Here is a 27,307-nt window from a genome sequence, read left to right on the forward strand (position 1 = left end):
GAGACTGAGGACTTTGGTATTGAGTAGGAAAAAGCTTGAAAGGGTTAAGAAGCAGAAGGAATAATGGCATTCTTCTTGCAATTCATGAACATTTCTTTGTTGAGTAACAATCCATGAAGCTCATCCAGTGAAATAGATGATATACAAAGCATTATCGAATCAATAAAAGATTCATAGTCATCAGAAAAACCATTGAGAGTAACAGCAATTATGTCACTTTCAAAAATTGGCGCACCAGTAGCCATGAGTGCATCAGAGATATTCTTGATCTGCTGAATATACTCATAAATAAGAAGATCGCCTTTTTGAATAGAATGTAGTCGAGAACACAATTGATGGATGTGAGCAGTAGAAATTCCTCCAAATCTTTGCTTAAGATTGATCTAGACTTCACGAGAAGAGATAACTTCGATGGTGAATGGCACAAGATCTTTAGAAAGTGTGGAATTAAGCCATTCTAGTCCTTTTCATACTAGACATCGAATGCAGGATTCGGAGTTCCAGTACTTTTGCCTGATTCATCGAGGAAAAACGACAACAAATAGATTTCTTGCCATAAACAATTTCGGTCAATCAATACCAACGAAAGATCGAAGCAAACGGTGCATTCCAGATGAGGTAATTATAGCTTCGTAGGAACCATACAACTAATACTTTGGATTGTAATTGAAGAAATTGAGGGAGAAGAGATCACCGACGTGAAATTAGGGTTCATCGAAGAAGAATTAGGGGTGATGATTTTTGGATTCAGAGGTGATGAACTCGAAGAAGTCATTGAATCAAGATTCAAGATTGCGATGAGACAAACTAAGAAAAATCAAAACATCAATTGTGTACATGATTAACACAAACAACTAGAGAAAAAGTAAGAAATACTGACAAATTTGGAGATTGAATATTGCATAAATGCAATGTCCTAAAGATAAAATTCGTCCCTACTTTTGTACTTGTAGTTCAATAAGAGTCTGTCTCCTAGGATTCAACAATCTATAATCCGAAGTCGAAGTACTGCAATCTTCAGATTCTGGCGAACCTTATATATTATGTATTGTCAAGACATGATTCGGAATTGAACAATAAAGAATGAAAGACGCACAAGTTGGTTTATTTTTGTTATGCAAGGGAGAAAATGGTTGTGCATAAATCTCACTTAATAAATTACACAAAGACAACTCTGAGTAGCCAATTATTGACTTGACTTACTAAATGAATAATTCATAAAGATAATGGCAACCGCACAGCAATGATATTAACCAAAAGAGCATCAAAATCTGAAAAATTGTATTTTCCTTCGTCATTTTCTTTGTGAACCGGTTAGGAAGGCAGGACGTGTTTGTTTGCCCTCACTAGCATTCAGTGGATTAGACTAAACTAACTATAAGTGTAATCACGTGTTTGTTCCGCTACGGGACTAGCTTTAGTGGGATTTAAAGGATTCGCCTCGACTAAAAATGTTGCTAAACCGTCTTAGCGAGACACTCTCCCCCCTCTCCCGGCTAAGACCTCGCATCCTCTCTTCTCTCCGTTCTCACGAATAGCAGAGACTATCGCATACAATCACCAACTCCGGCGAGAGCAGACCACCACCACTCTCTCCCTCTCTCCTCGCCCCGAACCTAGAATCATGAACTAGACCACTGCGCCCTCATTCCTCTTTTTAATCGATGTGCATGTCTCTCTTTCTTTCTGAGCTTTATTTTTCAATTAATTTACTTTTGATTGGTTGAGCATTATCGATTAGTAATCGAAAATTGGGTTTTGAATTGATGAATCTGAAATCAGAAATTGTTCATGTAATTTTGTTCTAGATGCGAATTAGGTTTTGAATTGATGAATCTGAAATTGAAAATTGTTCAAGTTAGGTGTAGATTAGTAACTATATGGTATGAGCATATTTATGTGAGTTAGTTAGGTTGTTTTCTTGCATTTACATAGTTAACTTCTATTTATTATAGTGATTTAAGCTATTTTCGTATGTTTGTAGGTCCAAATGGCAAAGTTGGCAAGAAATGGCATTTTGGAGCATTTTAGAGCAGTTTTGAGCTTGGAATGGATAGCATAAGTATGGAGCAAGGTGGATGGACGAATTTGAAGATCAAGAGAGGCTAGGAATGTGCTTAATATCTGGAGAAACAAAGTTGGAAGCATTGAAGATAAGGAATCAGCTACAGAAGGAACATTATCCAAATTACCTTATCTTATCCAAACCTTATCCAACCTTATCTTATCTTATCTTATCCTAATCCTATCTTACCTTATCTCCAGCTGCAAGGGGGATTCCTTATCACATTAAACCACTTCCCATCTGATTTAAGGAGTCCTAAAATCATGCAAACAAGTAACCTTTTCCCCCTAGGAATCTGCTGCACCTCTCTCTCCTTTTCCTCTTTGGTTTCTGCCATATAGTTGACCTTTTCCTTATGGATTTGAAGTGTTAAAATCATTCTCCTAAGCTACTTTTGTGCCGCACCTAAGCCTATAAATATATGTCTATGCCGCATAATTCAATCACCACCCTCTACCATCAGATCACCACACCTGAAGAGCCTAAATTCAAAAAATCCCCATTGTGCTGCAGCAAGGAAAGAAGGAAGAGCCACCTGGAGCCGTGCTTGCCATTCAAGACGTTGGATTGTTGGAGCGTTTCTAGGTGTATTCTATTCTTTGTTTTCAATGTTTAAATTTAATTATTTTTGTTTTGCGAACATGAGAAACTAAATTCGTTTTAGTTAGAGGGGACTTTGAAACCATGATTATATTTGCAATATGAATTGATTAATTCCAGTTGTGATTTCATAAATCATGAATGCAATTTACTTAACTGTTTGATTGATAACTTATTCTTGTATGTTGATTAAGGATGCATACTTAGTTTGCATGCATGAATTTGATGCTAGAATATAAGGGAGTTTCACCTAATCGTTATGAACTTATATTCATAAGTAGTGGAGGTTGCTAGTCACAATCGTGTTAAGTAAATTCCTGGCAGGAGTATCATTCTGTTCATAGTTACGAATGCCTTGTCAATACTTATGATTTTCACAAAGCTTAATGATATTTGATTGTATCTCTATTATGTTGTTCATGTAGGGAACTATTGAAGAATAATTTGATTGCCGATGCGTATTCTATCCAATTCAATGACTTAAGGAAAATATGAGGGTTAATTAGTGTTGTTCATAGTTAATCTGAGGTGTTGAGGTTCATGGTTTGTTGGAAAAGCAACTAGAAATCGATTTGTATGCAAGTGCATCATGTGTGGAGAATGACCCTCTAGCTAGCTTATCACCTATCCATTCACCCCAATTTCGTGCAACTTAGTTTAAGTTTACATTCTATTTGTTTTTACCTTAATTTCGTCCAAAATCCAATCCCCCTTTACTTTGTTGGGTCAAATTAGTTAGAATCTGTCCAAACTTGTGTTTTTAAGTGTTTTGAGTCTTACAAGTCTAAAATTTGTCCAAATAACTCCTTAGAGTCTGTTTTGAGTCTATTTGCTAGCATTGTGCTGTTTAGAGTCTGTTTAGTGTGTTTTGAGTTTTTAGTGTCTAGTTGAGTGTTTCTAAGTCTAGTTTTCTGTTTTTGAGTCTAGTTTAGTGTTTTAGAGTTTAATTTGAGTAGATTAGCATTCCTTCTAATCTCCGGCCTAGAACGATCCCTACTTACACATACTATATTATAGGGTTTAATTTGTGTGTTAGAATATATCACATCACTATAATCCAAAATGGGAAAATGTTCAAATTAGGTGTAGTCTAGTTTCTTAGTTTGACACAACATTACTAAGTTAGTCCAGCTTAGTCTATTCTAAGTTAGTCCAATTTAGTTCGGTAGTCTAGTGTAAGATGGTTCGGTGCAACAAATGTACCCACATTGCATTAGGGAAATTCATTAATGGACCAAAACCCTTTGGTTGTGACTTGACTTAGGGCTAGTTTGGTATTAATGTGCTTTGAAGAAAAAAAACTGCTTCTGTACTCTGCTATGAGAATAAGCAGTTATGAAATAAAGCAGCAGAGTGTTTGGTAAATTTTTTTGTAAAAATGCTTTTTTTTTTTAAAAAAAAACAGTATTATAGTGTTTGGTAAACTATAAATTGGGGTGGTTATCCGCTCATCTACTTCATCCAACATTTCCTCTCTACCAATTTCAAACGCTTCTATAAATTTAATCCCACTGTTCACTCCCTGCTATGCCCTTTTTCCTCATGCCATTCCCTCATCTCTTCCCCACTCTAATTGCAAAAGCCCAAATCTCATAATTCAAGAATTCAGATCCAAAGCAAAAAACAGACATCGGTTCCTGCTTACTCGAGCACCTCAAAGCTCAGCCTTTCTGGGTTCATGTGCTCTTCACTCTCGGCTCTTTCTCTTTCCTCAAACTCTCTTTCTTTCCTCCAATAGGTCTACATAAATTTCCTCAGACCTGCCAAGAATCTAAAAAGGTACGGATCTTGGGCACTCATTACCAGACCTATCGATAACATTAGCAAGGCCTTCACCTTCCAACTAGCTTGGAAGGGGCTCAATATGATCTTGGTAGGTCGGAATCCGGACAAACTCAAGGACGTCTTGGACGCTATCTTGGCCAAGTACGGCAAAACCTAGATCAAGACCATCGTGGTCGACTTCACCGGCGACCTCGACGATGGCGTCAGGCACATTTAGGAGATGATTGAAGGGTTGGATGTAGGACTTTTGATTAATAACGTTGGGATTTCGTACTTGTATGCTCGGTTCTTTCATGAGGTGGATTCGGATCTGCTCAAATGAACTTGATTGAAAGCTGGTTTTTCAAAGCTGAGCTTTGCAGCTTCTTGTTTTTGGTTTTTTTTTTTTTCACCCAAAACTGTGAAAAACAAAGCTGAAGTTGAATGTTTACCAAACACAAAAAAACTCCCATCTTTTTTTTATACCCACTTTTTTTCAGAATCACCTCAATACCAAACTAGGGCTTACTCTTCCTTATAGAAATTCAATTTCACTTCCCAAGAGGCTGCAAATTGACTTGACTTACTAATTGAATTAATGAAACAGGGATAAGATGTTTGTGTCCAAACTAATCATGCCACGTTGGCCGTGTGAAAAACTTAAAACACGTAACCTATGCTAACTCGTCAAACCAATCATGTTTGTGTCCAAATCAGTTCATTTTCCACTTCGTCAATCACGCTACAAAGAAATGTATACCAACATAGGTGACCAACAAAACCCAAATTTCCACGATGCAAGTGAGAATGTATCAATTTTTTTAGTCTTGAAAGTAATTATTAGACTAGAAAACACAATAGTTGACTGACTAGCCATTTACAAGGGTTTCTTATTCTAGTAAAAATGTTAGGTATTTTGGCTAAAATGGTCTCTGATATTTGAAATTGATAGAAGTGGTTCCTAAATTTGTCCATCATCAATCCTTCCGTGAAAAATCACTTTTAAATAAAGACTAAAATGACAAAATAAATAAATAAATACTCCTCAATTTAATAAACAATGAGCCAAAATAATTTTGACAAAATTTGAGGGTAATTTTGTTATTTTATTTCTATACAAAGGAGATTTCTCACGGAATGACAAAAATGATTGACGGTGGACTAACTAAGGGACCAGTTATATCAATTTTAAATCTCAAGGGCCAAAGTGAGGAGTTGTAACAATCTCAATGACTAGTTTAGCTAAAATTCCAAATCAAAATGTATTTGCCCTGCCTTTGGCAAGAACTTTTCATGTGATGCTCCCTCAAAATTCAAAAGGCCAAACAAGACTTTCGTTGAATTGATGAATTGGGGACTTTCTTAGAATTCATGTAAATAGGACTTTTGTTGTATCACATAACTTTTCATGTGACACGTTAAGAGTAAGTCCAGCCCAAGACAGTAGGTAGCCTAAAGTCGAAAATTTGAGTGGGCACCCCCAAAAAAGGCTCCAACCGAGCCTAATAGGCTGGCACCCAGCCCAAGCCAGTCTCTAGGTCAACCCAGAATGTGCTGAGCCAAGGACCGGGCTACATGACATTAGGCTGACGTCAGCCACCTGATATCCTTTTTATGTCGCCAGCGGCCAACAGCATCACAGAGGTGGGGCCCACTATACAGGCGCAATATGGGGTTCTTCCGTGTGGATACATGGACAATGAGGATCGTTGGATTTCCAACGGCTATTTTTTTGGGCCGTTGGATTTCAACAGTAAAAAAATAAAAAATTTAATTTAAAATTAATGGCTACTAACGTGGCACAATGAGGACTGTTCGATTTTCAGATCAACAGTGCATATTTTTTGGCCTAAAAACTTTATAAAATAAATAAAATGTCAGAAATTAATAAAAAAAAATTATAAAGTCAGAAATTAAAAATCAAATTATTATTTTATTATAAAAATTAATAATATTTTAATAAAAATTGACTAGGCTATTTAGTTTTAGAGGTGGAGATGCATTTGGCCAATTCAACTATTCATAAGGTCTATCATTGTTCACTAAGTGGATTAAATGGGCTTGCTCTAAAGAATAGGAAGAAAAACTGTTGTTTATGACCTCTTTCTGTACCAGCATATACTCCAGCAACTTTGGACCATAGGGTGGAGGAGAACGGTATGAACTTTTGCTAACTTGGTATACCCCAGCTCGGAGCTTCTTATTTGCTAACCAATTGTGCCTGCAAAGTGACCCACACAATAATCAGATTAATGAACTTTTGAAAACAAGAAAGTGGAGCAAAGCTCAAGCCTGGAGACTGGGCTGTGGTGGTGTGTGGGCTGCCTATTTGGGCAAAAGACACCTCAACATCGCTTGGTGTGGTCGCCTCTTCTAGCAGCCGTGTTCTAGGTCGAGACCATCGGCCAAGGTTCCGTCGTGGGTGACTGCAAGTCATCGTGGACGGTGGGATTTCAATCGTGCAACTTGCATGAAACCCCGTCTTTTTGTCCTCAACTTGCATGAAACCCCTATCAAGTTGGCAATCACTCCTTGCTGCTTTCAAAACTATACTTGCTTCCTTCCTTCATAAGTGGGCGATTTTCCTCGGCTACAGGCAACGATTGGGAGGACGATGAAGTGTCATTTAAACACACAATCAAGTGCCATTCGTTACAACTCGTCCTGCAATCAAGAGTAAATCCCTTCTCTGACCCTTATTTGATCAATTTATCATCTCAATTTGATCACAAATTTCTCCAGCTTCTGCAACAACCTTAGTCCAACGTGCCAACATTCTTCCACCACCAGAAAACCTCGCGCCGAAGCTTTGAGCGTCCCCTTTGTGAGTAGATAATGCCCTCGACGGAGGGCCCTAGAGCTCGTATTTGACAGAAAATGAACTGGTGCTCATATTCGACGGAATTGTGGATAGAAATTGAACAAATTTGCCATATTGTCAAAATGATTTTGAGTGATAAAACTTTGTTTTTTTTATACGTTTGGATGTATTCAAATCTAACTTTGAATTTGAATCAATTATTGTAATTAAAGAGTTGAGTCCCAAAAAAATAGCTAAGAGAGGAAGTATATTAGCTAAGAGAGGAAGTATATTTAGCCAACCTGATGCCCCTTTGGCCAAATAATAACCGAGTAAGCTCCGTAAAATTATAGCACAGTCATCAGTTAGAAATGAGTTTTTGAGTAAATTAAGTCATTTTTTTGACTTTTAGACTTTTAGCCCTCTTCATTTGAGATGGCCTAAGAAAACAGTCAAGAAGTGAAAACTTGATGAGAAAAAAAATCGGTTGAGTTGGCTTAATTCTTGTTTAAATGTATGGTGAGATATAATATGCTTCCAAAGTGATGTATTCAGCGTTGAGCGCATAAGGGAGAGAATTAGAGAATAGAGATGATAACAAAATGCTAGGAACTAACGAGGAAGGCTCTGCCCACACTATCTCTCTGAGACTCAAGAAAGTGGTAACGAGAATAGATTACAGAGATGGCAACGGCCACTACCTCACGGTGCATAATCTGACAGTTGAGAAGAACAAAACCCATCACTATTCAAAGACCCCAATGACGGTTCGGCACGTCCACCAAACCAGTTCAAACACTACAAATAAGTCAAGGTTAAATACAAGAATCCGACTGGTCCAATGCTGAAGCACCAATGAAGAACAGGGTACCGAAATCATTATAAGATGACCATCATCAACTTGACATACAAAAGTAGCATAACGGCGGTTGGGAGATTGGCCAATGGATTGATCAACGAGCAGGCATCAGAAGCACTCCCAGCAGGGCCACCTATAGGGGATAATCCTGCTGGATGCACTCCGGGGTACACTGAAGGCGACTTGGGTATCCCTCCAATCGAACCATCTGACTGGGGTGCAGGTGCAGAGGCAGGTGCAACCATTGTGTCATGGATTACCGAGGTAGGCGGGGCTTTAAGTGGTGGAAATTTCTGTGGACCTGCATCGCGTTTTGAAATAGAGTTCTTGAGTAACAAATTAATCAGTCTGGTTTCTGGCTCCAAGAAGCCTTTTTCTTTTCAGTTAAAGAAATCACAATGCAAAAAGCGATTGATCTTCTATTTTCTAATAAGATCTTATTTTCAATTGAAAGTAATATACAATCTGCTTATATGCCTTATAACACTAGTAACTGTTTGATAATAATCGAGTCCATAATTTGAAATTAGAATTTTACAGTACTATAAAGAAAAGTATTAAAACATGAACCAAATTTTAACAAAGAAAACGGGCAAAACTTCCTTCGGTTTAAGAAAATAAGACAGCCAATTTCACATAGACATTCATATTTTATGTGATATCCAGAAACCTACAAGTGCAATCAATTTCTATAGTTTTGTTACTTTTAATTAGCCAAGCAGCAAAAAACATAATAGCATCAATACGTTTACCTGGGCAACGGGGCTGAAGAGATGAAGACAATCTGCAGAGGATGAAATCAGATTGACATTAAAGCAGAATTCCTACATTTTGAAACAGCTATAATAAGAGTGAAAAAGTAAAAGCATAAAGGATAATCATACGTTGTGATGATGCTGCCATTCACAAAACCACCATAGTTACAAGAAGTGACATTGCAACCACCACCACTCTGCTGAACTGTAACATTCCCGACCATGAGGTTACTGTTCTTACATTGCATGCTCGAACATGAAACTGCTAATGAAGCAGGCTGGCAGTACAAACTGTAGAAAATAACACGATTGTGTGATTAATACTCAACCTGCAGAAGAAGTTGGAGAACATGTAGATATAGAAGCAAACTCAATTACTTGAGACTCCCAGGCCCACAACTGCATTGCAAACAGTGACTTGCTGTAATGGCATAGCTACCATTGGGCACCATCAAGCCGTAATCTTTAGCATATTTAGGAAATTTTGATGCACAGGCTGCACTCAAGAGAAACAAAATTAAAACATATATAGGAAACAAGTACAAAATATTAGTTACCATTCACCAATAAGTAAAATATACGTGACATGTTTCAAAGACGAAAAACAATTTCCATATGTGACGCACTACCAGCACTCAAAGGAAGCAGAGGTGCATATTTCACGACTTCTTTGAGCAATATCTTTAAAGAAACTCTTTTCCAAATTCATTTTCTCTTTCTTCAGGATAATGTGATGTTTAAGGTTGGTTTGCGTCCTGAGCATACTACTTACATAAAGAAGTCATATACGAAGAGGCAGAGCATTCTCAAGGAAAGGTTGAAGATTTTCTGTCTTGGAATTTATATGGTAAAATATTTTTGAGAACTTTGTAGTCAATTGTTTAACTGAAATTGTTACACAATTACCTAATGGTTTCTTATTAATTATACTGAAGCATATTTCTAGTGCACCAATATATTTTAGCGGCTTTCGTCTCAAGTTGGATTTGCGAAAGAACCAAACCAACCACTTGATAAATTTTAAACACAAAAACTATGTGATGGTTGTCTTGATTATTAATCATTCTACAAAGTCTATTTACGCAAAAGTATATGATATACTTTAAAGATGAAAACTTTATTCGAATCTGTGAGACAGCCAACCATAATAAGGGCCTCAAGGATTCCCAGAAACCGTATAGCTATGGCGGTAAACTAATCTCAAACATAAATGACATGGTTATTAGTCCGAACGTTGAACTAATTAAAACCCATCAAAATGCACAAACTTTAAGAACTCCGACTCTCTACGATGAAGTATCTTATAACAATAACAAGTACAGCAACTGAAACCAAGAACAAAACAGCGCAATTAGAAACCAGCAACACAATCACTCACAAACTATTAACATACCAAATTTCAACATAGAAGTACATTGTAATTAATTAGCTTCCAATTGCGAAACACTTGATAAAATAAGTAAAACTACAGATTACCTGGCAATGGGATTGCAAGTATATCAGCAGCCTTAATAGCAGTACTCCCCATGGCATTCACATTCATCAAATCGGTCAGTGTAGTCGAGTACCGCGCCGCGATCCCCGCCAGCGTGTCCTCCGGGCTCACCACGTAAGACAAGTAGATAGCAGGCAGTAAATTATCAGTCCCATTGAAGCAAGTGCAGGGCAGAGGCACCACAAGGGTCTGCCCCACGTCGAGCACCGAAGGATCCGAAATCGAATTGGCCTCCCGAATCTGGTCCGCCGAGACCAAGCCGGAGTACACCGAATCGGCAATGGAGGCCAGAGTGTCGGAAGGCCGGGTCTTGTAGTGGGTAGACACCGATTTTCGAATCCCGTCGACGCAGGAGCAGGTGATTGGGATTTTGAGGAAGAGCTGGGAGGGGAGGATGTGGTTTTCGACGTCTGGGTACGAAATGTCGATGGCATTGGCGGTGAGGAGAGCAATTGGGTCGATCTGGAAGAGGGAGGCGACCTCCGAGACCTTTTGCTCGGTGTAGACGGTGTACCCGAGCAAGGCGTTGCACGAGTCGGCATTCGAGCAGGGCTCGATTGTCGACTTGGAGGTGACGAAAACAGCCACATTGACTAGAACTATCAGAAAAAGGAAGATTTGGGTTTTGGAAAAGGGTTTTTGAATCGCCATTTTGGGAACTGTTTCTCAAATTAGAGCAAAAATGGAAAGAGGGTTTAACTGTGGTTTAAGAACGAAGCAAAAAAGCTGGGTTTTTTGGGTTTGAAATTCGGAGAATTTTCTGGGTTTTTTTGCTTTTTCTGCTTACCCATCTGGTGCTATTCCTACCCAGCAGAAGAAACAGAAAGATGGGTTCTTTCAACGGCGGAAGCAGGAGGGCAAAATGCTGGGTTTGGAGCTCAAATTTTCAGGATTTTCAGATTGGTTTCTGGATTCGGGCTTCTGGCTTTCAGGGTTTTGGAGTTTGATTCCTGTGAAGCTTTAGAGAGAGAAAGGAGAGAGAGCGGGGAAGAAAGGGAAAGTAGTTTTGAAAGCTGGACAGAGAGAGAGAGCGGAAGATTGCTTTTGTTTTTGTGTGAAAGCTGGAGAGAGAGAGAGAGAGAGAGAGAGAGAGAGAGAGATTGCTTTTGTTTTTGTGTGCAGACACCAGTCGGATTGTTGAGCTTCGGGACGGATTGGTGTCCGTTCTGACTAATTTGTCCTCATCAAATCTACCATTTTTCGCATATGTTTCCAGGTGATCCGACGTCGTTTCTCTTAAGAGGTAAAGTTGGTTTGAAGATTTACGTGGTTTTTGGACTGTGGTGTTTTCGTAATTTCGCAGTTTGCTTTTGAGATTTTTGGGCATCCAAGTGTACCCCACAGTCATGTCTTGCAGGGTAGGGTTTTGATTTCTGCTTTTCAGACATGTCGGTTTGAATATCTGGTTTTCTTGCTGGGGTTGGCCTTGAGTCTCTATTGTTCTATGTTGTCTAAATTAATTAGACTGTTTTGAATAGCTACTAGCTTACATTCATTAATCAAATATTAATTTAAAGGTAAACTAATATCTAACTACCTAATAGTTTTGGGAACTTTAATGTTTGCATTTTCTTGGTTAGTTTGGATTAAAAGTGTATGGTCTCTAGGACTCTTAGTTAAAGCTTGAAAATTCATGTTTGTGCCAGTACTTTATAATATACTCTATACATTAAGGCCAAGGGCTGTGTTCCTTCAAGAACTTGATATCATGAAGCTTTCATGTTCAAAGTGAGTGCTTTCGGCATATGAGGATCTAAAAGGCTTATGGTGAGATCTAGGAAACAATAAAAATGGATAGGTCTATTATAAAGGCTTAACTCAATCATTCCAAGTATGTTATCACTAAAGTTAGTGAATCTAGCGTCTCGGAGACATAACAAAATAGAGGTATTAAGGTCCCTATGTGTTAAGGGTTTTACGGCTATCTGAACTAAGTCGATATGAATGTAGTTGTTATCATCTTTTCTTTGATTTTTAATTTGTTCTGGAGAAAATAATTGACAAGTTTCATGTTTTTTGCTAAGAGCATATGTTTTTTCAACATTTTTAACATGATGTTTACTTCTAAATGAGGCTATTGACCATTTCTTTTTGTAAATATTTTTACTTGAAACTTTGGGAATATTCCAATATGAAAAATTAATAATGTCATCAGTTTGAAAATCAAGTTTTTGTTATTCATTAACAATATCTAGTATCGCACATAAACTGGATCTAGAGCTAGTGTTGGCCATTGAATTAGATCTAAATAATCTACTCATAAAGTTCACAAATCAAACAATCAAAATACAGAAAACTTATACTGATTCACCTTCCTCGCGTATTTGCTAAACTCTTTCCCCTCTCAGGCGCTCCGCTCATGCCTCTACCTAGGACTTATTGTTTGGACCACGTCTTACTGTTTGGATGGGGAGTTGAACAAACAATTTAGAGGATCGACAGATAAGATAGACTGTAAATCGAGAGATATATTATGAACCTAACTTGCAGATTAAAAAGATGCTAATGCAATTACCACTCACTTGGCTCTGATACCAAATGGGGACGGAAACTTACTGTCTATTGACAATGATAGAAATTATGAAGACAGCACTCAAGACTACAGTCATTATGACGAGGGAAAGTACAAAAACCATGCCAAAGGCTATAGATGCAAAGGAAGAACTAGATAAAAGATTGATCGGTAATTACCTTAAATTTGAGAAACTCAATGAATTATCTAGGAGTAAGAGAATCAAAATCAATCATGAAGAAAATATTTCTTATAACGAAAATAATGAATTAAAATTAATGATGCAGATATATTTGAAAAAAAAATTTATTTCAAATTGGAAACCAACTTACAATTTCATCTACTGACGATTGACAAGAAAAACAGTGGTGCACGCAGGCTTCATTTCTTAGAGAATAAAATACAAGTGTTTATGATTTAACTGGATATGGAATGGAGCTGAATATTTGCCTTTGTTCTTTCGAATACGTAGAAGTTCAGCTTTGGCTAGAACCTGCTTGTTCTGAAAATGGGCTCTCCTTTTGTAGGAATGGATGAGATGATTGAGGCCGGGAATCCCACTACACTCCATGTTCCAAAGGATGTAAAGGTTGGCGAATGATGATGCTTTTCACTGTACAAAAGAATTAATTATTAAAAAAACCACTATTAAAATGATGAAAATACCCCTGCTACATTTGATGCATTATGTTGGATTGCTTTTGAAGTTTTTTGTTTGAGAGGCATTTTTGTCTAATTATTTTTGTGTGAAGCTTGTGACACCAAAAAACACTGTTCATTGGGCCCTTAGCTTTATATATAAAGATGAGAAAGAACAAACATTAGGTATTTATAAGCACCCCTAACCGCACCCCTTAGAGTTTTGACGCCAAGAATGCTCCTAGTGGTATTTATAAGCACCCCTAACAATTAATTAAATCTTATCATCATTCATGTAATGTCGTTAATACTATTATGGTATGTGACCTCTTAGGTTAACTAAAGGTGGTAGTAAAATTAATTAATAAATTTATTTATTTCACAAGTCTTGAGTGACACCTACCAACATGTTATGACTACTCAGATCATAAAGAAATATTTGTAAAATAATTATAATACTCTTTTGAACCTTAATTGTAGTTACAACGCAATTTGATTCTTCTATTATCCGTATCTCATTCAAATTTTACACAATATGAAAGAGTGTCAAATCATATGCAAATATCTTTGATCACCATGATGCATTTACATTAAAGTAACTTTTACAAACATAACTTGATGAACAAATACTTGAGCCAAAAATTTACAACGTAAATCTTTAAACGAATATGAAAAAGTGACAAATTCATTATTGCGCGTTCATACATTTCTGTCAACACAAACAGCACATCATCAGGTCCCCAACAATTTAATGCGTAATTTGAATTAACATAAACATCAAATATCTAAAAGCCAAAACGAATTTCCCTCCCGCAAAGGCGGGAAGTACGTCCTCGTTCCCCCCACAATTATCCTCTCTTTTTTACCCCTTTTTTTTCTCTGTAAGATCACGTTTCCGTTACACACTCAAACTCTACCAGTCTTTCTCCCCAAATCCCTAAAATCCCTACAAAACCCCCTATTTCAATTCCACCACCCAATCCCAAATCCCCCAATTCCCCCAATTCCCAATTCCCAATCCAATCCATGGCCGATTCAGCTCAGAACGAGTCGCCGACGACGCCTAAACGGCAAGTTCGCCGGAAACTGGTCCAGACCACATTGTTCCCTCTCAAACCCCAGCAACAGCTCGAGGTAAACGGCGATCTGAAGGCCACGAGAGGTAATGCTGGTGACGACGACTGCGGCGACGACGAGGACTTCTGTGGGAGTCAAAGTAAAACGAAGAGGAAGTCAAGGGGAAAGAAGACGCCTCCCATTAAAGCCCCGAAGAAGGTGAATTTTGTGGATTTTTTTGGGTAATTGATGAGCTTTGTTTCAATTCTGATTGTACATTTGTGATTGGCTTGATTGAATATGAAATTAGTGTTTTTTTTTTTTTTTTTTTTTTTTTTTTTTTGTTGAATTAAATTGTTGTTGTTATTGTTTTTGAATTTAGGACGGTAAGCGATCCACGAATAGTACGCCGAAGAAGAAGATTAATGGAACTGAAGTGGAGAGTGAAGATGCGCCTCGAGTCGTCACTGATTTGAGGCTAGAGGCTAGATTGAAAGCTGAGGTCAATAAATCTGTTTTTCGTCTTATTTTCTTATTGAGTTGTCTTATATGTACCGGTGTTTCTGCTATAACGCTCTTTGGTATTGCATTCTGCTCTATTCATCTCAACCCATATCAGTATATAACCCCAACTTATTCTTTAATTTGATTTTTTTTTTCTCTCTGTTGTATTGGTTGGACTATTAGATTGGAAATTGGGTTATTTAGCATTGTTTTTGTGGAAGCTTTGGTCTTTGGTTTGTTGTTCTAAGTGTCTTCTGTTTATGCTTGATCAGGAAACGTCACGGATATTTTCAGGAATGTTTTCTGGAAAGCAAATACATCCATTTTTCTCAATTTGTAAAGCTGGAAAAAGAAAGCGAGAGGCAACTGAAGTTGATGTTGATTTGAGCTACGTTGGGAGGAAGGATAAAGAGATCACTAGTGGTCCGATTCATGTGTTTGAAAGGACTCAGGTATGGTTCTTTTGGTTTAGCAATGTGCAGAATGTATATCAATATTGTGTAGCTATCACATTAGCTGTTCTTGAAATTTAATGTTTGTGGCCAGTTTTCTTGCCTAAGATGAATGTTAAATTCTACTATTCAGGATGATGCTGTGTTCCTTGATTGGAGAAACTGGACATTTTGTGAGGACACGTTTATGAAAAGTGGTCCAGACATGGAATGCGCGTCCTCATCAATTTTTGAACGCTCTGTCGAGTGCTTAAATTTTGACAAGCTTCCCATTGTTTTCCGACCCTGCAAATTATCGACTTTTCAGAATGTGGTATCCTTAGATCAGCATTGTATTCAACAAGAATTCGCTCATGATATATCACCAACAGTCCCTGGCTTCTTAGTCGATGAGCAGTTGATGCACTATCAGCAGTCAACAGAAGCAGAGGTGCATATTTCAGCACTTATCCGAGTAATTTTTAAAGAAACTCTTTTCCAAATCCATTTGCTCTTTCTTTTGTCAGGATAATGAGATGCTTAAGGTTGGTTTGCTTTCTCAGCATACCACTTATATAAAGAAGTCAGATATCGAGCAGCAGAAAATTCTCGAGGAAAGGTTGAAGATTTTTTATGTGCATTGTCTGGGAATTTGTATGGTGAACTAAGAACTTTGTGGTCAAATTTTTAAGTCAAATTGTAACACAATTATATAATGGTTTCTTATCAATTACAAACTTGTGTGTTGCCCTCGGTTTAAACTAACCTACCAATATATGATGAGATATTGTTCACTCTATTGGTTCATTACTTGCAGGTTGATGTCAAACTATTCCAGTTGTGGTAATCAGCCCACAAATAGCTTATGGACATATAAGTACCGGCCAATGAAGGCTATTGATGTAAGATAGGGATCCATATCTTATTGATACCAAAGTTGTGCGTTTTATAGTTTCTTGTGTCAGACTTTTTTCCTAAGTGCACATAAAATTCCCTTTCCCCTTCAATTTCCTAATTTATCACTCCTAAACTTATGATCTTCTGATGGCATAATCCTGCAGGTATGTGGTAACCATGAATCTGTGAATTTTTTGAGCGAGTGGCTTCGTCTTTGGTATGAAAGAGATTTTCGAGCCAACAAAGATCTCACTAGGTGTTCTCAAAGTGACTCTGATTTAGAAGGTGAAGATGAAGAGGCAAGCATGAAGAAGAATAATGTTCTCTTAGTTACAGGGCCAACTGGGGTATATACAAATTTATTTTATCTAGTTGATCTCCTTGAATTTTGTCACCTCATTCTTGTTTCATAATTTTGTGCCAGAGAATATCGAATCGTTACGGGGCCTTAAATTAATTAATCTTATCTTTACTTGTGTTTAAGACTAAGAGGATGCCATCTTATTTGTCAATCCTTGTAGTACTATTGTTTTGGGGGCTAGCATCTTTAGTTCTGATCCTAGTTTATTTCTATCCTCAATATTTAATAATTTTTATCCATGAGGCTGTTTGCTACCGTTGCAAAAATCATTACGTACACAAAAAGACAAATTCTATGATGATGCTTTTGGTTCATTTTTGGCGCTAAGTGTAGTTTTCTCATCTTGCAGAGTGGAAAATCTGCAGCTATTTATGCTTGTGCCCAAGAGCAAGGTTTTAAGGTTTTGGAGGTAATGAGATTAAAATATGCTTGTGGTGAACATATTGCAGTTCTCCATTAACAAACTATTATTCATTTTCATAACATGACGTGTTTTTAACTATTGATTAGACCAATTTTTGTTTTAATTTGTAAAATAAGCATGCTGTTTAAAAGAGAAATAGAAAAATAAAAAATAGTTGTAGTGTGATATCCATTGTACTAATAAAAGGAAAGCAACAAGATATTGCAAATTCTGCCACTGTCCATCTAACTGCTGACCACCTTTTACAAATTTAAAGCCTTCATTGGTTCTTATCACCTCCTAGATATCACTTTCATGTTGGACCATGGACCATGCAATGCTAAATTATGGTTCTTGAGATCCAGAATTAAGAGTAAGATTCGCATCAAACTGTTAATTTTCGATCACTGGATAAGTCAACTTATGACAGAATTTTGGACTGAGAGATGAAGACGTCCTTAATGGTTTCTGTGTACCTCATTTCTCTTTCCTTATAATAAACGAAGCATCTCTAAATTTAGGAAACACATCAAGGTGATTGCGCTCGGTTGTTGGAACATTTAACAAAGATGCTTGTGGTTGGATCAGTATATGGTGAAGTTAAGGTTTAGCTTCCTGTTCAAACAATGGAGTTAGCCTCATCATTATGTGGAACTTGATCCAAGAAACTAAAACTGGTGTTTTGTGTAATTTCTCACTATCCCTTTTGGATTTTAATAGTATTGACATCAGAGTTGATTTTCTGATATGTTGTCTTACCAGCTCAGTGCATCAGAATGTCGGAGTGGGGCTCTTGTAAAACAGAGGTTTGGAGAGGCTTTGAAATCTCACAATTTTAGAAGGTTTGCCTGTTTATCTTTACATTTGAGTTTGCTTTTGTTTTCATGTTCTTGAGCTGGATGATTGCCTTTAATTGAAGCATGTACTCCCTCGATTTCTAAGTCTCTTATGCTGGAGGAAGTTTATGTTGGGGTTTTCCAGCCCATGATGAGTTGTCCTAAGTCTATTGGGAATTATAGACTTGGAAGATTTAGTGGTTTTCCCAATTGGAGTGGTTTTCCTAATTGGAGTTGTTTACCCAATTGGAGTTAGTTTCTCAATTGGAGAAAGATTCATAACTAGATTCCAATTAGGATTAACAATCCTTATTGAAGAAGACCTTTATTATGTCTATATAAAGGGGCTATTGTACTAGTTTTGAATTTAGGGAGAAAAACAAAAAATTGTATACCACTCAAGGGATTAGAGTGAGAGAATATTGTAAAGTGTGTGAGAGAAAAGAAAAGAGAGTGTATTTCTTGTTCTTGTTATTTCAAGTTTTTTTGTCAAGTCTTAATTCTAGAGACTTGGCAAGATTATTAGTTGTACTCATTATTGATATAGTGAAAGATCGTTGTTGCTGCCCGTGGACGTAGGCACATGCAGCCGAACCACGTTAATTCTCAGTGTTATTTGTCTTGGTTATTTTGTTTTTCCCATTCTTAAACGCGATATTCTCAACCGTTTATACTGAAGCATCAGCTGTCCTCAAGTTTTAATGATTCTGAGTCAAATTGGTAAGAGAAATAAAATATTTGTTGCTGCTTATATTAGGTCATTGATATAAGAAGTGTATGCTTCTCTAGTTGTCCTTGATGACTTATATAGAAATGTTGAGCTTCCAAATTCCAATTCCAAAGATACTAATGCCCAGAAATTAATATTTATCTACTGTATCTGTATGTAATATAAGAGTGGCCAAATTCCTTTCTTTGTTCTCTTTGGTGGTGACCAATGATCTCTAAGGCATTTTTGTCACTTGGATTTTTCGGTTTTGTTTAAAGATTCTTACATATGCGCTCCTAACTAAGTTTCACCCCACAACTGAATTTTTAGAGTTTAGAATATTGACCAAAGCATCACTTCATGATAATTTGATTTGTGAAATAGCAATTCCACTTGGAGGGGAATTTTAAGATGTTTGAAATTCACAGCTGGAAGTGATGATGACGTATATCACCATTATACTCTTTCCCCTTCATCTGGGAAAAGTCTGTTTCTTATCAACAGAAAAATAGAAAGCGCTGATGATGATGATGATAACTGAATTGTTATCACCTTTATAGTTAAAAAGACTGCCCTGGGATCATAAGTTATGTTATAAGATATGATTTTAACGCAGATGAATTTGGATTGATGCATTTACAATGCCTTGTCAGTGGTTGGGCCTTTCATATTTCATAAATTAAATTCTGTCTTTTTGACACTTCTATGTCTCGCTAGAATGTAAAGTTATTTTAAATATATTTTGTCAGACTCAAAAAGCTGTTCTTTTAATAAGAGACTGCCTGCTGTTGGCAATTTCTCACCTTGAGTTTTGGCCTTTATCATTATTGGTGACTGATTTAAACATAAATTTTTTTTTTTTTTTTTCTTCCTTTGTTTATCAAATATACTATTTCCTTCAGATCAGTGGCAAATCCTGAGGGTTCACAGAACAAGTCTACAGTGAAATCCCCGTTTGTTGATGCAAATGGTATGACTGACCATGAGATGGATGATGATGTTATTGAATTGATAGCCGTATCAGATGAAGATTCTCATGAGGCAACTGAAGCGTCTGTAAAATCTGTCTCTAAGGAGGATTATAGCGAAGTTAAACATCTTATACTTTTTGACGATGTGGACATCACTTTTCTTGAAGATCGTGGTTTCATTGCAGCAGTTCAGCAGATAGCTAAAACAGCCAAGGGGCCCATAATACTGACCAGCAATAGTAAGAGGTTTACTGGTTGAAATAGTTGCACTCTTGAACTTTTGTGTTTTGAAATGTGCACAACCTTATAATGATTGTGTTAAATTCTAGGTGACAATCCTGTCCTGCCAGACAGTTTTGACAGATTACAAGTGCGTTTCACGTTGCCATCACAAAAGGAGCTGCATTCTCTTGCATATATGGTATGATGTTCTAGTGCATCATTTTCTGATTCAAATTTCCCTTAGGGGTCACTTGAAATCTATATGTTTCTAAACTCATTTTGATGTCAATATGCAGGTTTCTGCTTTGGAGAGAGCCAACATACAACCTTTGCTGCTTGAGCGGCTTATTGAGTGTTGCCGGGGAGATATTCGGAAGATCTTTATGCATCTTCAGTTCTGGTGCCAGGGTGGAAGATTTAGAAAAGGTTAGGCTTACATTTAGTTGTAGTTAGATCTATATTTTCCACATTATTCTGTTAAGGTTTTGTGCAACTTTTGTTGATCAAGTCACAATACCTGTGGTATTTCACATAATCTGCAATGGGAAGGTTTCATCCCAATCAATGTCCGGGCATATGTAGGGATGGGCAAAATACTCATAGGTTTGGGTAACCGCGGTTACCCGCCCCTTTAAAATTCACGGTTACGGTTATGGGTAACCATTTAGACAAATAAACGATTATGGGTATAACTGTTTATCTGTGAAATTTAAATGGGCGGTTATGGGTATTATCCACGGTTATAACGGGTATCCATCGGTTATGGGTATTACCCACGGTTATACAGGTATCCATTTACCCATTTAACTTAATATATGTAAAAATTAAAAAAAAAAAATTATCGCAAGTGTTCGAAATAAAATAAAAAAAAAGGACTTGATAGTGTAAATGTTTTTTTTCCAAATTTAGCCCTGACAGAACCTACAATTACTCAGGGACTTTGAAAACACAGACACACAGACACACACATACACCGAAAAAAAAAAAAAAAAAAATTAAAAATATTTACTGTTAGTTGGGCTTTTAATTCAGTCGGTGAGTTTTTTTTTATATGGCTTTTAATACATCAAAACATTTACTGTTAGGTTATATGGTTATATAGGTATTACCTGCGGTTATAACGAGTCGATGATAGTTTGTCATTGAATGTGTTTGAAAGTGTTTAGTTTCGGAAAATTTTTCTTATGTAATTTTCAAGTTAAAAAAAACATGTAGACGGGTGAAAAAAGGGGTAAATGGGTAAAAAAAGGATAAACGGGTTCAAAAACTAGTAAACGGGTAAATGGGTAAATGGTTATGGTTAAATGGGTACATGGTTATGGTTAAATGGGTACACGATTATGGGTATGGATAACCGTTTATAAACGGTTATGGTTATGGGTATAACCGTTTATGCAATTACCCAACAGGTAAACGGTTATGCGGGTATGAACATAAACGGTTATGGGTAAATAACCGTGGTTACCCGCCTGCTATAACCGTTGCCCATGCCTAGGCATATGAATTCACATTTTTAGTACTTCACTCGAGTTTATTTTACAGATGATATCTAAATTGCAGAGTTAGACCAAGAGCATTATTTATGGAGGAAAAAGAGGATTCACCCCTAGTCCTACTGATAGCATCGGTGTCCTCTTTTCAAAGTATTGACAAATTCGTGATTTGCTTTCTATTGGAAAAAAAAAAAGTGATTGATTGGCTTTGAAAAATCATACAACCATGATGATTGGGGTTTCCTTGATCATGTTCTCAAAGGAGATAAATATGGTGCATTATTGGGGGATCAAGGACAGTTAATTTTCAGTAATAATTAGTAGGAGGTAATGTGGGAGATTTCATACTAGAGGCTTGGACCGAGGAACCTGCTTTCCCATTTTTTTCTCCACCTTACTTTCATGTTTTGAGTAGATTTGGTAGTGAGAGACAGTGCAACATTGTTGACAGCCTTGTAGTGGGCAAGGGGAGTGCTGTCTCATTTATAATTTGCGGATGACACAATCGTTTTTCATTTTAGTGGAGGTGGGTTTCTATTCTGATAAAAGGTTATTGATGTCTATGGACTAGTCAGGTTTGAAGATGATTTGTTTAAAATTGTGTTGGTGGAGTTAGTGTTGAGGATAGGAAACTGATTTCCCTAGCTAGGAAGATGGGCTGTGAGACAGGAGTGGGAAGAATGAGTGATGGTATTTCGAGCCTCACTTAGTCGAGAATAGTAGAACTCGCCGACTTGGTCTCTGTGATTCACAGAGGGGGAGGGAGAGAAGAAAGGTCCAACGATGGTGGTGATGCCGTCGTGTATTCACAGTTTGGATCTTTTAAGCAGTGAGCGAGAAAAGGATTATTTATGAGAAATTATGATGCACCGGTTTTAGGCTGACCACCTCTAATTTATTTAGATGTTTAGTAATCTAGTTGTAATGTCAAAATGTGTAAGGTATACAATGATTGTCTGAGGATGAATTGTAACAATGAATGTGCGTTGCTTTTATCATTTTTTTTTCTTGTCAATTGCTTTGATAATTTATTCAAGCCAATAGAAATTTCCTTCTTGAGTAATGTTTATTTAGATGATAAGTTAGACACTAGTTTCTTTTGCAACAGATTGGTATACATATACACACAATTCGACCCTCATTTTTTTGTCAATAAAAGTTTATGCCTTGAGAATTCTGTAGAGAAAAAAATAATCTTGGATTTGTCTCTGCAGATACCAAAATGCGAGAGTGGTATGGTTCCCTGCTATTTGATGTTGAGGCTGGCCATCTGATGCTGCCAAATATGTTACCCTGGGATTTACCTTCTCAGTTATCTGATGTAGTAGAGAAAGAGATAACAAAGGCATTATACATGATGGAAGAAAGTCCAAGATCAATGGACGTAATTGAAGAAAATCTTCACGAGATAGAAGTGCAATACAGTTTGGACATGCCTTGTAATGGAATGGAAAGTTTAGAGGCCAAGAAGGTAGAAATGCTGAGCAGGAATGGCTCTGTTCATGACTGCTATCACTATACGGCTCAAACTGATACTGCTTCTGAGTTTTCCAACGATTTAGGTACCCCATTTTCCTCATGTCGGCGTCATGTTCGGAATATGCAAGCTGTTGTAATGTCTGATTCTGAAGACGAGTTTATGACCAATGGATATCCTATGGTTACAGATAACGCTAACGATGAAGTCCTTGGTATTAACCCATTGTCTGAGGAGCTACTTATTTTTGGAGCGGCTAATATAGATGGACCTTGTGAATGTTCAGAACTTGCAGATGGGGTGCACATAAGCGAGACTTGCAACTCAGTTGATATATCATGTGTACCGGAATCGTCTTTTGTTCCTGAAACTGAAATTGACAATATGCCAGAATTATCTTCTCAAACAGTGTCTTCTGACCATTTTGCCAACGCCATGAAAAGAGTATCTTTAGACGATGAATTACATGGAGCCAACAATCTTAATAAACAAACATTCGTACAAGGTAACTCTGCTAAGTGGGGAAGTGGCTGTGCTACAATTGCAGAGTATTCTCACAAGGAGTTTGAGAATCAAAAGGAACATGCGGAGACTGTTGCAAGAGCTTATCAGTTGATGGATGAGTGTAGCCGCATGGATTTTAGCAAGGGCTCGCAGTTTATACAGGGGCAAAAGTCCTCAGCGGTGACAGATTTAGTGCAAGATTCATGGGACAAACTTCGTGGCTCCCGCATTGATCTTAGGCAGTATATTGCATCCGAACAACCCAATGCCTCTCAGATTGTCATGCTTGCTGATCGAATGAGCAATTTGATCTCAGAAACTGACATGATGTTTTCTAAATGCCAATCATTGATGAATGTTAGTGTCAATACTTTTTGGGTTGGATATTAGACCATTATTTGTATTATATCTTTATTTCATAATGGCAATTGGTAATTTCTGCAGGATTCTTTGGAACTATCAATGATCCCCTTGGAGGAGTCAGATGCATACAGTTGGTGTGATGAGCGATTATTGTTGGCGTCCACAATTGCGCAGCATGGGTTTTGCTTCTATGCAAAATGCATTTCTTCTGTAGGATCAAAAGAAGGTTGTGTAGGGAGGGTGGATTTGGCTGGGGAAATGCTGGCTAACACAGCCAGTACGATGGCATTCAGTAAGTTAATCGGGAAGGGTATGACAGCAAGTAAGGCTTCATCTGCCGAAAGAAATTCAGAGACATCCTTGCCAAATGCGACAAGGTATTTGGCTCAACTTCCTTGGTGTGGAAAAATGTCTGAAAACTGTTTAAATTCATAATGCTGTCTTGAAATGCTTGTAATTGTCACCTCTTGGATGAATTTTAAATTCATAGTTTCAACTTTTTATTTGTTCAATTTACCTATGTTCACGTTTCCTGACCATTTTTTCTGTAACACGGGCGTGCATTCATTGCAATGATTGCAAATATTTGTCTTTTAACTCATCTCTGCACTGCAGTGAAATCCAATCACGTGTATTTGATGTAATTCGGTCAATTGTACCTTCAAGAACGTACTCAAATTTGAGAGGTGGTGCACAGCATGAGTATCTTTCTTCTCTGCGCCACATTTCAAGATCAGAAGCTTCTCGGTTATCAGAAGGAGCTGAGAAGACCACCAGAAGTAGGAGGTATGTACTCTCAATGTTAAATTGGCTTCGTTGCAGCCTTTCAAAACAATGATTGTCAATTTCCGTGCAGGAGTTTAACATAACCACATGATTTTCTAACGCAGGAGGGTTGCTCCGCACTACTTAAGTAGGGGTGCACTGATGTTATCTCCTGAACATATATCGTTGCTGGATCAGTATGGCTCATACGGGAAAACCTCCTCTTCATACTGACTGGGACGCAATGTCGCTAATCAGATAGAAACTTTAGATTAAGTAAAACTAACATAGTGAGTTACCGTTTCAATCAAGACGGAGTCATCAGCTCAATAAGGCTGGCATTCACTAGAGTAAAATTTTAGTGACTACTGCTATTTATTTTAAGCCTGTTTCGACGTCAGCCAGCATTGCCTTCACAGGAGAGGTAATTATTCTCCTTTGCCTTGGAATATGATTTCCTTCTCAGTTAACCCATTGTAAAGCATTTTAGTGATTGTATTTTAACTTTGATAGCATTTGGTGCAAAGATGTTTAAAGGAATACCCAATTTTTTTTATCAGAGGTCCAGTAGCACTTTATATCTTATTTCTAGTACTCAAAACTTGAAACAAAAAATGTGGTCATGCTAGCAAGTTAGTTTCACGTTTTCTTTTAAGAAAAAAGGGAGACAACTGGTGGCAAGTTACGGATGTTCACCCTTTCGAGCCTGGAGAGGTTATGGGGAATTTTACCTTGTCTGTGGCTACAGTTAAGTAGACTCATCATCTCGGAGCATCAAACTTGGAATCTCACCTTTTTTTTTGTTTATAGGCAAGTTAGTTTGACGTTAAACATGTCGTAAATGTCCATGGAGGCGGATTTCTCAAGTTAGTTTGGCCTATCGATTGATAAGCGTCACTCTTGACATTGAAGGCATTTTTTTTCAACTAAGCATATTAATGTATAGTAAACCAAATTGTGTCATCCTCCCTTTAATTCTGTTGAAAAATCTCAATGAAGCAGGTGCATCACTCAAAGATGAGGAAACGGGGAACCAGCAACTCTCGTGCAACGAAGGAAAGCTTTCAATTTTATTCAATAGGATAGGTAGTTATTTGACCAAACAATGATGGATGAACATTGAGGTAAACGATTCAATTAGCATAGTGGCTACCCTTTTCAACCCCTATTTATTGATGTATTCTCATGGTAAATCCAGCTAACTCGCTTTTCATGATTCCCTGAAGGACAGCAGTCTCGAATTTTATTTTAGTTTTACTTTAGTTTTGTATTAGTGGGGAGGACGATTCGAATTTCGGCATCTTCGAACATGAAGAAATCAATGTGTCATTGAACGAATAGTCATGTTCACTGTTTTAAAAATTTCCGTCTTGCTCTGCTTAGACCTCGCCTAGGTGCTAGGCGGTTGACCATTATCCCAATTAATTTGAAAATTAAGAAAGAGAGCCTAAAATCGCCTAGCCTGTCTAGACTCATCTAGGCACCCACCTAGATGGTAAATCTCACTTAGATAGAAAATAGATAACTTTCATTTTACGTTATAGTCTAATACTTTATAATCTATGTCCTTCTATTTTTCAATTTATGCATCCTAATGGAATTATGAGTTTTTAAATATAAGCATACATTTTTAAACGATATATAATAAATTAACTTAAATTTGCCTATGCGGCTAGGCTCAAATCTACCGTCCGACTAGCGTCTTTTAGAACCTTAATTATGGTACAGATTAAACGAGTGATTTTTTCCACCTTCATCATTACTTTTCTATATCGATTTTAGTAGCAATGAATTAAATGACAACAAAATTGAATTTTTTACTAAGCCTAAATTCAAAGTAAAGCTCTCATCTATAAATGAGAGACTAACAGAATTAAGGAAACTCGAATCCAAATTCACAATTGTACATAAATGAAACCCAACATAAACAAATGAACTGCAGCAACAGCAAGCTAGGGTTTAGAAACACGTACGGTACAGAGAGATGCTTTTGCAGCAAACGTGAATGTTAGATTTTACGTTATGTGATACTATTTTACAGAGACTTTTCACGAGATGCAAGGAGGCCGATGCTGAATGCTAATTCGTCTGTATTCTACTAGTTTTGAGAGACTCCGTCCAAGACACTGGAACGAACGACTGGCTGTTTCTTTTACTTTTTTATTATTTAGGGTTTCTGGCTCTTTGTACAGTTTTACTTGTTAACGTTTCTTATTGACCATGCAGCCCAAGTTCCCATGTGAGTCCTCATGACAATTCATGTACAGTAAACAAAACTCTTAGTTAAATTATATGTATGACATTGTTTGATAGTCTCTAGTGAGGACTTAAGTAGGTTCCATGTATACGAGATGTTATTTATATCACTAGATTTGAACTAGTATGACAATCACGAGCTGGGTCGTTCAGAGATTTTTGAGGTTCGGAGTGATGTCAAAAAATGTACCCTCACTTCATATAAAAAAATTATTTGTTTTCACACGTAAGATATCGATAAAATTATATTTAGAAAAATATTTCAAACTCAATAATTTAGAAACACAGAATAACTTATTTATTTTGTATCGAGAGAACGAAACAAAAAAACTTCGGGTTTACAAGTAGATAAATTATGAGTTTTGTTTTTCATCTGAACTTTTAAAGTGTTTTTGTATAAATCGTGAGATATTTTTTCTTATTTACTAACCTCGTCAATATAAGACTAAAAAAATAATAATGTTTTCGAGTCCTTAAGTAATGAATGAACATTAAATTAAACATTTTAATGACACGTAATATTATTTGTAAATATGGTCTAAAAATTTAGTATATGCGTTACTAGCTAGT

General features: G+C 37.1%; 2 protein-coding genes across 4 annotated transcripts; one reads left to right on the plus strand and one right to left on the minus strand.

The window, feature by feature from the left end:
* Nucleotides 1–7,889: 7,889 nt before the first annotated feature.
* Nucleotides 7,890–11,552, minus strand: LOC137734202 (lysM domain-containing GPI-anchored protein 1). Its single transcript, XM_068473507.2, has 5 exons — nt 10,320–11,552; nt 9,222–9,339; nt 8,973–9,134; nt 8,841–8,872; nt 7,890–8,389 (listed from the first exon to the last, which is right to left on the minus strand). The coding sequence occupies exons 1-5, from the start codon at nt 10,987–10,989 to the stop codon at nt 8,109–8,111; spliced, it is 1,263 nt and encodes a 420-aa protein (XP_068329608.2). The 5' UTR covers nt 10,990–11,552; the 3' UTR covers nt 7,890–8,108.
* A 2,678-nt stretch (nt 11,553–14,230) lies between these two features.
* On the plus strand, nt 14,231–25,732 carry LOC137746807 (P-loop containing nucleoside triphosphate hydrolases superfamily protein). 3 transcript variants are annotated; one of them, XR_015956725.1, is made up of 17 exons: nt 14,231–14,764; nt 14,928–15,047; nt 15,322–15,501; nt 15,635–15,931; nt 16,008–16,099; nt 16,298–16,382; nt 16,542–16,724; nt 17,088–17,147; nt 17,904–17,983; nt 19,589–19,896; nt 19,987–20,078; nt 20,176–20,305; nt 22,587–23,710; nt 23,798–24,093; nt 24,332–24,502; nt 24,607–24,905; nt 25,484–25,732. XR_015956725.1 is itself a non-coding variant. In XM_068486819.2 (16 exons), the coding sequence occupies exons 1-16, from the start codon at nt 14,516–14,518 to the stop codon at nt 24,713–24,715; spliced, it is 3,576 nt and encodes a 1,191-aa protein (XP_068342920.2). In that variant the 5' UTR covers nt 14,231–14,515; the 3' UTR covers nt 24,716–25,037. The 3 variants fall into 3 exon arrangements, 1 of the variants encoding a protein (XP_068342920.2); XR_015956726.1 differs by having other exon boundaries at nt 16,044–16,099; nt 24,332–24,503; nt 24,605–24,905; XM_068486819.2 differs by lacking the exon at nt 25,484–25,732 and having other exon boundaries at nt 24,607–25,037.
* The last annotated feature ends 1,575 nt before the right edge of the window (nt 25,733–27,307 follow it).

This window comes from Pyrus communis, chromosome 15, assembly GCF_041283825.1.
Source record: "Pyrus communis isolate YQ-2024b chromosome 15, ASM4128382v1, whole genome shotgun sequence".
Lineage (NCBI taxonomy): Eukaryota > Viridiplantae > Streptophyta > Magnoliopsida > Rosales > Rosaceae > Pyrus > Pyrus communis.